Here is a 10,979-nt window from a genome sequence, read left to right as displayed (position 1 = left end):
GCTCAATCCCAGGACCCTGAGATCATGACCTGAGCCGAAACCAAGAGTCAGACACTTAACCAACTGAGCCACCCAGGCGCCCCGAGAGATCATTATTATTCCCTAGAATTTCACACACATACCCACATGAACACAAATTCACACGTGCGTGCATGCATGCGCACACACACAATAATAAAGCAAGGCCCTTTCTCACTTAACATACAGCAATAATGAAATCAAAATTCATACTCTTTAAGATGAAAAGCATTGTATGATGATCCTGATTCAACACTTTTACAGTTAAACAAAATTAATTCCATTCTCAAAAATCCATTGACCTTAAGCTTTTAACAAACATTTTCCACTGCAAAAATTATTGTCAATATTTACAAATCTTTAAACTTATATTTAGCTGGAACCACTTGTATTTGCTGTATTAATATTTCTTAGTGAATGTATGCTCATCGCTACCAGAGCAGAAGGAGCAGCTGCTACTCACTGGGAATCTCTGGGGCCCCACGGCGGGTCTCGGCTGGCTCGGGACTGGCAGCAAGGGCACTAGAAGAAAACACCTTTGGTTACAAACACCGTTTACTTCACAAACAAACCCACTGACAAAGGAATACAATATGTTAAGTTTAATATAAAATATATACTATGTGTAAAATACCAGTAATATATTAAGTTTACACTTAACCTAAATCCCATAAAAGGGAAAAGGAGAGAACGCTCGCCAGCATACAACAGCATATGCAGAAGCTAAAATTTCAGCAGGAAATTCCTATTTAAAACTAAAATTTTTGCAATAGAAAAGAGCTTACTCCTCTAAAATAAAAACAGCCTTGTGTTTCACATCCATATCCCAGTTATCCACACTATCTATTCCAGTTACATTTTCTGACCCCAATCAAATAAATTTAAATCTAAATCCTCTAGAAACATGGGGGGGGGCAGAGAAAGGAAAGCACACACACCCATGGTAGTGTTACGAAAAACCATCTACTAAACATTCTACTATGCCAAGACTTTCAGTTTGGTTTTGGTTGTTGTTTTTTAAACAAGCAGAACTCCAATCCATCTACCAGAAGAACACAAAATCATGTCATTTTAAAACAGGCATTTTACAGCAGGGAAGAAGCCACATGTTAATTTTATACCCTGGGGCTCAATCAGGTAGCTGAAGCTACTTGAAACATACGCGTTGTACTGATCTTGACTTTGGAGTGAGGAAAAAAACAAAAACAAACCACACCTGCCTGGGGAGGGGGCTGCTACCCAGTGGAGCGCCGTAGCTGTCATTAAAATGTGCGGCCGGATGCACGTAGTAAGCTCTCAGGCGTTCAGGTGTCATGGGCCGACCCGCGACCCCCTCCCAAATGTGTAGGCTGAAGTCCCAGCCCTCAGTCCCTCAGAACAGGACTGTATTTCAGCCAGGGACCTTTAAAGAGATGATTGCAGTAAAATGAGGTCATACGGGTGGGCCCTGATCCAGTGTGACTGGTGTCCTTATAAGACATTAGAACACAGACATGCACGGAGAACAACCAAGCCATGTGAGGATACAGAGAAAATAAAGTATCACATACCAAATTTTTTATTTAAAAAATGTCTGGTGAATGAGAAACAGAAAAATGATACAGCTTAAAGGTCAAAATTACTTTAAAAACAGGGGCGCCTGGGTGGCACAGCGGTTAAAGCGTCTGCCTTCAGCTCAGGGCGTGATCCCAGCGTTGTGGGATCGAGCCCCACATCAGGCTCCTCCACTATGAGCCTGCTTCTTCCTCTCCCACTCCCCCTGCTTGTGTTCCCTCTCTCGCTGGCTGTCTCTATCTCTGTCGAATAAAGAAATAAAATCTTTAAAAAAAAAAAATTACTTTAAAAACAGAACACTAAGATAAATATTTACTACAGGTATTCAAGGCATTCTATACGTCAAGCCTTGCGATGAGGGTCAGATGCCCACAGGTCCAACTGAAAGTGCCAGCGTGTATGGGGCAGGGTCGCTACCCATCCAACACAAAGTGTGGCTAAAGGAGACTGACTCGGATAAAATGTAAAACGGCAGAAGCCCGAGAGAGAGAGCTCCTAATCCAATGAGTCAAAATTTCAAAATGAGAAGAGGTCAATTTGAGAGACTCTATACAGAACAAGCTCCAGCCCCCAAGTCTACACAGCCTCCTAAAAAGCACTGGGGGAGGGGGAGGAGTTCATCAATTTATCTGAAACAAAATAGTAGATTGTGAAGTGGAGAAAGAAACAATCAGAGTCCCTCAAAAGATCATAATGAAAGGGAAGGAGAAATAAACTACCTATTAAACAATATAAAGACGATGGTGTTTAAATTAAGACCAAATATAAAGTACCCAGACCTTCAAGACTATGTGCCACTAATTTTTAAACTTGGCATTTAAACATCAATTCCTGTCAGAAACCTCCAATACAATGAAAAGATTTAAAAAAAAAAAAATTAGGTCTCTTTAACTGGGGGGAATGAGAGCAAGAAAGCTAGGAGCGATCCTGGGAAGAAATCTGATTATAATTAACAGATTTCTTACACAGAAGGAACCTGGTTAGCTGGCTTTCTTTTATTTGGGGGGGGGGGGCGGGGGTTGGGTTTAAGTAAACCGTAAAAAGCAACAAAAAAGAAAAAAGGGAAGAAAAACAGACGTTGACAGAAGAGAGCACCTAAGGATGGTGCCAGAGAGGCAGATAAGAACTCCAGCCAGAGGGAGGGCTCCGGCCAGCCGGCCAAGGCCTCTCTGCAAAGTGTCGTTCAGGAGGTCTGCGGGCTCCTGGGCTCGCAAGCAGGGACACTTCCAACTGGCTGCCTTCCTCTGTGCCGTGAGCAGAAGGATTTAATACTTGTAATGGTTAACACCATCCTAGTTGAAACCTGGACTCGGAAGATCTGATATTTAACATTTACCTTTCTGTTGTCCCATGTATTTAATGGACTAAACTGATTAAGTTTTTAATTCATTATAAGAGTTTAATAGGGAAAAAATCTAGAAAACAAGTTAAATTTCCATCAAAACTAGTTAATTATAATATGATGGAACCTTCTATCCCTGAAAATGTGTGCCAGTAGGAAAAGACGTGCTTATGCTGTTACTCTTTTTTTTAAAACAACACTTTCATGTACCTTTCAAGGGCCTGCAGCTCAGACCCTGGGGGAGTGAACGGCTTATGCACAGGAGACACGCACACACCACCAGCCTCCCTCAGAAAGAGCTCGCTCATTTAGTGAACACACGACTCGTCAATGGTGCCCTATGTACACGCCCAGCTAGGATAGGGCTGTGCTCTCCCCCAGCAGCCTAGGTCAAGATCAAAGGTGCGCTAACGAGAAGGAACATGGGCTCTACAGCAGTCACCTTCAAGTCGAAAAATCATTTAGCTGGTTCGAAGACTGTAAAAACTATTGTCAGAAAGCTGATCTTGTATTTACTGAACGATGAGCTTTGCGGTGTAAGGCCTGCATTCTGTATCTGTCAGGCTGCTGACTTTTCGGCAAGGCACACAGTTTTCGTATCTGGAAGACGTCCTGGGGTTTCCTGGGAGCTTTCCCACTCCGGACTTCTAATACTATTTGTTTTTATTAGGCTAAAGAAAATCTGTGCACCCTACCGACTGCCAGTTTTCCACTCGGTGCTTATGAGGAAATACACAGTAACAGATGCTGGCCTCAGTAAAATGCTTCTGACAATGACACTGACTGCAGGTGCCTGTCCAGGAAAGCCACTGTGGAAAGGGCTACTCCAACGTGGGGGTTCGCGCATCCCACAGCTGCTGCAGGAAACCCAGGCTGTGTGCCAGGCACAGGGACGGAGGCAGGGAAGTGCAGCCGCCATCCTGCTTGCCTTGGGAGCTCAGAGCCCCGGCAGAGGAGACCGGCAAGAGAGTCCAGTATAAGGAGGGGACAGGCGGAGACTGTCAGGGGGTCCGGGACCTGCACTGACTCTGCTTCCCAGGTGTCTGACACAGGAGCGGTCTCCCATAACAACACACCAAGGTCAGCCTGCCACTGTCACCATCACTGACGTGGCTCTAAGGGCACAGCACGATTTCAGAGTGCCTCCAGGCCACCGGCCTCCTCCCACACTTCAAGTCCCATCTCGGGCTTCTCCCCAACTTCTGCAACTTTGGGATTCCAAGTTCAGTGTCAGCAGAGCCCATGGGGGCCTCAGCCACCTCCTTCTCGCTCAAAGAGAAATCCAACGCTCTCAAAGATGGGGCTGTTTTCCTCCCTGCCAGCTCTGCAGGTGGGGTGGGGTCCCTCAGGTCTGTCAGCGCTGTTTCAGACCCCAGCTCTGGCGCTCACATCATCTGATGTGTCACACCTACCCCCAGCTGCTGTCTGTCTACTGACCCAATTGCAGCTCTGTCTCCCAGAGTTCAGCTCCTGTCTTACCACTGTCTCCAGCCCAGTCTCTGGCCTTCACAGAGACCATGCTTCCCAGACCCGGGTCCCCGACTACTGTCCTCTATCCCTCTGCAGCCACACCCAAGACCTGGCCGTCCAGGTTCCAGGCCTCGGGCTCTCCCCACACTTCAACTTCCGTCCTCTGGGCCTCTCGACCTGCCTGTGTGACAACCAGCCCGCAACTTGTGCTTGCGCCTAGGCCCCCTCGTCCGAACACTTACTACCTCTATACCAGACACCTCCACCTGCAGGTCTCGTTAGCACCTAAGACGCAGCACACCTGGAACAGAACCTGGGGCCTCCCCCCTCAACACGTACTCTGCCCCACCACACGTGGTGGCACGTCCATCCTTCAGATGCTCAGACCCCCTGGCCTCACGTCCGCCTCCTCCCTCCCGCACACCCATCCGGTCCACCACCAGCTGGCTCTGTCCTCAGCTCTATCTAGCATCTGATGGCTTTCCACCATCACTGCCACCGCCCCAATCTGAGCCACTGTCATGTGTTATCCGGATTAGTGTCATCTTCCCCTGGCTGGACGCCGGCTTCCAACCTTACCCCTACAGCCCACTCCCAACAGGGCAGCAAGAACGACCCTTTTAAGACAGACACCAGATCACGTCACTCCCCTGCTTAAATTCCTCCAGTCACAGCCCATTTCGCTCAGAAGAAAAGCCATAGCTCTTAGAAGGGCTTGAGGTCTTACATGACGTGGTTCTTTTCTGTTCTTACTCCACTTACGCCATGTCATCTCTTTTTGGTTTCCGGAACACTCAAGGCATGGTCTCGCCCTCTCTTGCTGACCCCTCTGCCTGGAATATTGTCCCCTGAAACAGTGACATTACTGGCTCCCCAACCTCCTTCAACTCTGACTTCTGCAATGAATCCTACCCTCATGTCCCACGTTACACAGCCGGCCCCAGGCCCTTGCTCTGCTCTCTGTCCATGGACATGCTGCACACGTTCTGTGATGCTTCTCACTCACTGCCCACCTCTGTGTGCTAGAAAGCGAGATCACCGCCGCAGAAAGCTGTCTGTACTGTTTTTCAGCAATGTATCTCAGATGCCAGAGATAGACAAGTATCTCAGTGTGTGCTGAACAGATGCATGACGATCTGCTCCACAGCCACTGCTCAGAAGTGGCTTCCTAGCGGCAGCACCATGTGTCTGTAGTAACAACACTGCAGGTTACTCACTTACAACAACCACAGAGCATACCGAGGGGCAGGCACTCACCGCGCACACATTCCCACTAGAGAATTCATGAAGGGTACCAACTCGGGCATTTCCACAATGACCTCTGCTGCCCCTGAAATTCAGAGGTTGCTCAGTGCTCCCCACCACATTATAAAATAAGAGGTACAAATTCTTAAGCAAATGAGCTGGCCCGTCAAGCTGACACAGGATGGGGGGGGCGGTGGTGTGCAAAGACGCCAGGTCGTCCTTACAGACTTGCTCGTGACAACGGCCTGGCCACCGCAGCCTGCGGCTGTACGACAGAAGACACACGTACCTTGCACGGGCGTCACCACTGCCCCTTTGAAGTGGGGGTTTATGTGTATGTTCTTGGGCTGCTGCGGGGTCACGGGGGGAGGGGTCATCATCACCCTCGGGGCCTCGATCTGGGGCGGCAGATGCACTCCCTGGGGGGGCGAGGCGTGGTGCGGGTGCTGCAGGGGGAGCAGAGGCTGCAGCTGCTGCTGCTGGAACAGACTCCGGATGGGTTGCTGCGGCGGCGGCGGCGGCGGCGGTGGCGGCTGAGGCTGCGGAGGAGGAATTAATCTTGGAGAGTGCGTCTGAAAACCAGCAAAAACAAAGACAAGTTCACAGAAATCAACACTTAGAGGGAGAGTAGTGAAAGCCTAAGGCCTCACGGATTTACACCGGCTCAACAGGAAGAGCGGCGGCTGAGAAGTCCGTGCACAGCGACAACCTGCACGAACGCAGCGGGACCGTACGCTGCACCGCTGTACTGGCGAGCGCCGTGGCCTCACAGTGTGAACCAGCTCCGGGCAAAGAGGGAAAACTGCAGCCTCAAAATAACTCGCACGGATCCCAAAGTTAAAAAAATTTCAGTTCAGCCAATAAAACCCCCCAGAGCGAGCCAAGCGCTGCGCTGTGGGCAGAGCCCAAGCTGCCCTCGGCCTCCTTGGAGCCAGTCCTGCTCCTCCTCCGCCAGAAACACCGGGGAAGAAAGACGGGGACGTGCACAAGCAACCGCACCAGACGTGAGGCCTGCCTAGCTCCCAGGAGGGGACGGGAGAAAGGACGGAAAGGGCAGACACACACCTGCTGGGGAAAGCCACAGAGCAGTGTGGCCACAGCCATGGAGGCGGAAGACGCATGGAGGCAAGGGTGTGAGAGCAGACACTCGAAGCAGTCAGGGGTCCCGAGGGCAGGGAAGCGGCCACAAGCACGGCGACTGCCGAGCATGGGGCTACCCCCACGGGGCTACCCCGTGTCGTAAGCACCTATTGCAAGGTCCGAGTACAGAGTAACTGTCTTCCCCCTGACAATGCGCAGAAGGGGGTCCTCGTGAAGATCCTGCTTTTACGAATCAGGGAGCTGGTAAGCAGAAGAGCTGCAGGTGGACGGCAGCCCACCTGACTCCCCAAGTCCTGCTCGTGGCCACGCTCTGCAGCACAGCCGGTGCGGTCTCACGCAGCAAGCTGCCTTCCCTGCGAGAGTGCCAACGGACGGAGGCTTCCAAACTCCACCACCGAGGGAGGGACACGTCGCTCCAGCACACACCGCGCATATGAGGAACTACGGACGGTGACGTGGCGGACGGAGTTCACAGCGAGGGAGACAGACCACTCAGCAGGCCACGGCAAGAGCTGAATGGATGGATGAAGAGTGATAGGGAAAGAGACATTTCAGAGAAACAAAGAGAATTCTGAAACCAAACTCTTTGACCTTGGTCTCAGGGAAGACTTTTCCAGAGACTCCAGTGCCAGGCTACATCCACGGCTATCCATGCTCCGAGAATCCCGCGTGTTCCCTCTTCTAACTCATGGCAGGTGAAACGTGCACCTCTGCACAGGACAGTTAGGGATCCCGTCCTATCACCACGGACAGAGGGTCACCTGAGTCCGATCGGATTGAACCGATGGTGAACACACTGCAGGGTCATCCACTCAAGGGCACAAAGGCATTTTAAGGAAATCCCGTGTATGAAACAAGTGAGTCAAGGGGCCGTGAGATGCCTGGGTGGAGAGGCACAGCGCAGCCAGAAAGCACACGGGGAACTCGGAGCTGGCAAGAAGTGAGGGCTGGAGACTCCGCCTTGCAGAGAGGGCCAGTGGCAGGAAGGTGAGGCCGCCCAGCAAGAGCTCTGGCCAAAAGGAGGGCTGACGAGAAGGAAGCTGAAGGAGGGAGAGGAAGGAGAGCAGAGCCCAGGCCTACGTAGGAGAGGCTCAGGGGCAGAAGCTCACTCGGACGCCCGAAGCGTCAGAACGCAGCAGGAAGGACTGGCCCAGGGGAGGCAGCGATTCTGACAGCACCCTCAGGAAGAAGTGAAGGGAGGGGAGTCCAGGCGGCAAGGTACCAACCTAGGAGAAAATGCACTGATGCAAGGACATGAGAAAGAATATTCTTCCCAGAACTCTGGAGAGTCAAGAAGACAGACAGCTCTGGGGTAGGGAGTAACCAGGATCAAGGGCGTTTGTGGTCTGAGGACAGACAAAGGTGGGAGCGAGGTTAAGGTGATCTCTGACAGCTTTGGTCCTCCCGATAAAGTGAAACTTTAAAACACCGTGACTAGCAAAGGTGGGCATAGAGCTTATAGCCCAGAGCACCACGAGGCCAAACAGGTCACGCCACAGGCTTATCCCCAGTTCACAGTGAGCTGCAGAGCCCACCTCGGTCATGAGAATTCTGGAGACACCACACCCCCCGCAGGGCGGCCAGGCCATCTTCCGCTTGGCTAACAACGTTGAGGAGCTCACAGTTCTCTCAGCCCAGCCACTCTTGAGGAAGGCTGGCTGGGCACACCTCCTCTCTTTGTGGATAAGAAAAGCTACCGTTCCAGAATCACAGAACTACAATTACACAAAAACAGGTCGCCGTGTGTGGTTGCCCCCCTCCCTTCCAAAGAGGCCAACATAACCAAACTGGCTGTTCAGTACATGGCAAGCAGAGGCTGGGGGTGAGGCTGGGGGTGAGGGTGCAGAACAGGGAAGAAAGGAAAGGTCCAGCCTTTTTGCTATGTCAGAAGCTTAAGATCAAAACAGCTGCATGAACAAATAGCAGCTATTAACATCATCAACTTCTCTACACTGTCATTAACCCACCGACCTCTCTCCTTCCTTTACTTCAAAATTGGGATTCTCATGCTGAAATAGTAAGGCACGTCTTCTACCTTGTTATTTCACAAGTGAATGCATCCTAACACTGACCATTTCTACAAAGAGGCAAAGTGTGACTTTCCCCTAAATTCGGATAAAAAGGTAGGAGGGACATGTGGTAGACAAAGTGGAAGACATATTTGTATTAAATAAGTTTGTCCTTCAAGACTGACTTCTGAAGGAAAAAGCCAGAAAATCCTAAAGCAAACCAAAAGAACATAAAAATCTCAATTCCTTGCTTTGCTTCTGTGATTATCTCACCTTTGAAATGCAAACTGAGCTGAAATTCCAAGTATATGATCATGGACAGGATAGGACGGTTACTGTCCGAGAAACTGCTATACTTAAGGAGAAGCCTCTGGTAAAGTGTATAAAAGACAAACTATTTGATGAAATACACACCACCGCCTCCACTCTACACGTAGCACAGCCGCCTGTTTGAGCTCGGTGCTCAGGAGCAGCAGCCCTCTACGAGCAGGGAGAGGGCGGAAGCCAGGCTCCTCTGCGGTTCTTGTCACTTGAGGACATTAGCCTCTTGTTACTTCTTTCTCCACAAGGAGCTGCGTACAGAATTCTCCCATTACTGCGCGAATACCAGGAGGACTGAGTTAATAAGACCACAGATGAGATCATAGTTTAAAGAAACTTTCTCCATTATTCCCACTATTAAGCCTTAATTTCACACTAGGAGATACACACCAAGTATGAAACCCACAACGGCACACGTTCATTTGTTCTAAGGTCTTGGACGATCACAATAAAACTGAACATTACCACGCCAGGAGGCTGCGTCGGAAGCAGGGCAGGTCTGTGATCTTTTATTCTCGCACGCTCGCTGTTCTCTCTCCTCTGGTCTCCCATTCCGCGACACACCACAGGGCCTCCTCTCCTTCCTCCCCGCCTCGAACCATAGCGCCCCTGCTTATGCTGTCGCTCTCTTTCTTCGAATTCAAGCAACGCAGCTTTGGCTTCTGCTGAAAGCTCTATTTGAAAAGATGCATATATGTTAGATATCTTCAAATAGCCTAAACCCGATTTACAGGGAGAAAACGGGGAAGACATACATGACAAGACATCCTGAAAGAGCAAGTGCCTCACGCCTGGGGAGATAACTAGACTAGCGGCAGCAAGCAGGGCCCAGCCAGAGCCACCCACAGCCTGTTAGCGACACCTGTTAAATGACGACATGCCCCTCCCAGGTACCACGTAGTGAGGCACAGGAACCATACACGGAATTTTCACCTGAGACCACAAAAATGTACAGAGGGAGCTAAAAGGAAGGGGCCGGGGTCCGACTTCACACAGCCCTCAAGCCGCTGCGATCCCTTCCTCACTGCCAGCGGGCGGCACCAGGGAGGAGCGGGCTCGGCCAGGCCCACGCCAGCACAATGGCCTCAGTGAGACCAGTACAAGTAGTGCGGGTGCACAGCCGCACGCAGGCTCCAAACGGAGAGGTAAAACACGTTCCTGCTTGTTCTGACGTAAACGAAACTATTAATGAAAACACTCTCAAATCTATTTCATACAATGGAAAACTCATTATCATTTCAGATCAAAAAAGAGCTTTACTCTGCGAAAAAAAGACTTCTATCCATGCAGTCTAATATGGAAGCTGTATCCGATGAGAGCAAAGTCACAGAAGAAAAAACTCATTAATGCAAATGCTTGTGGGACACCGAGGAGATGCTCACCTCTCTGACCAATGCTTTAAGGACATAAAACACACAGACTCTGGCCCTACAAGGCTTCAGCTGCCACATTATTCTAAATCCCTAAAAGGGAAAAGCTGACTTACTCATATACGGTTCCTTTACTTTAAAATATTATCTGAACTGTGGTATCTTACATTAACAAATGTATACCTTCTAAAGGTTTCACTGAATCCCAAGAGGCAGTCTTACACCTTCTTCTACAGTGAAGGGCAAATTTTAAACATTACCAGCTCATCTCCTACCTTGGATTCCATAATCATCTCCAAACTCTCCCAAAACCTCTAAGCCACATTTCATTTTCTTGATATTGTTTCTATGGTTATTCCCCTCCCCTTCAAATAAATCTAGACCCCATTCAAGAGAAAATTTAATCTCTTCGTAACAAGCACAGACTTTTACTCTAATCTTGACTACATGATTGGTTCACATACACATTTTATGCAGTGAATCAGCAATTATTTTCCTAGTGGTTCTAAGTGTCAAGATTAATTTCACTATCCCCTGTAATAAAATGGT

The 10,979-nt window shown here is 49.6% G+C and overlaps 1 protein-coding gene across 8 annotated transcripts in view; it reads right to left on the bottom strand.

The window, feature by feature from the left end:
• Positions 1–10,979, bottom strand: part of RBM33 (RNA binding motif protein 33) — a 133,238-nt gene that overhangs the window by 59,360 nt on the left and 62,899 nt on the right. For 6 of the 8 annotated variants that reach the window (XM_034639899.1, XM_034639907.1, XM_034639928.1 and 3 more), the window contains 3 exons: positions 9,526–9,734; positions 5,919–6,201; positions 482–540 (listed from right to left, as the gene is read on the bottom strand). In XM_034639899.1, coding sequence (XP_034495790.1) covers positions 482–540; positions 5,919–6,201; positions 9,526–9,734 — 551 coding nt within the window. The remainder of the gene's footprint in view (positions 1–481; positions 541–5,918; positions 6,202–9,525; positions 9,735–10,979) is intronic. The other 2 variants (XM_034639915.1, XM_034639923.1) reach the window with 1 other exon arrangement.

Source organism: Ailuropoda melanoleuca, chromosome 1, assembly GCF_002007445.2.
Source record: "Ailuropoda melanoleuca isolate Jingjing chromosome 1, ASM200744v2, whole genome shotgun sequence".
NCBI lineage: Eukaryota > Metazoa > Chordata > Mammalia > Carnivora > Ursidae > Ailuropoda > Ailuropoda melanoleuca.
The sequence above is the reverse complement of the archived record's forward strand: the minus strand, read 5'-3'. Positions and strand labels throughout refer to the sequence as shown.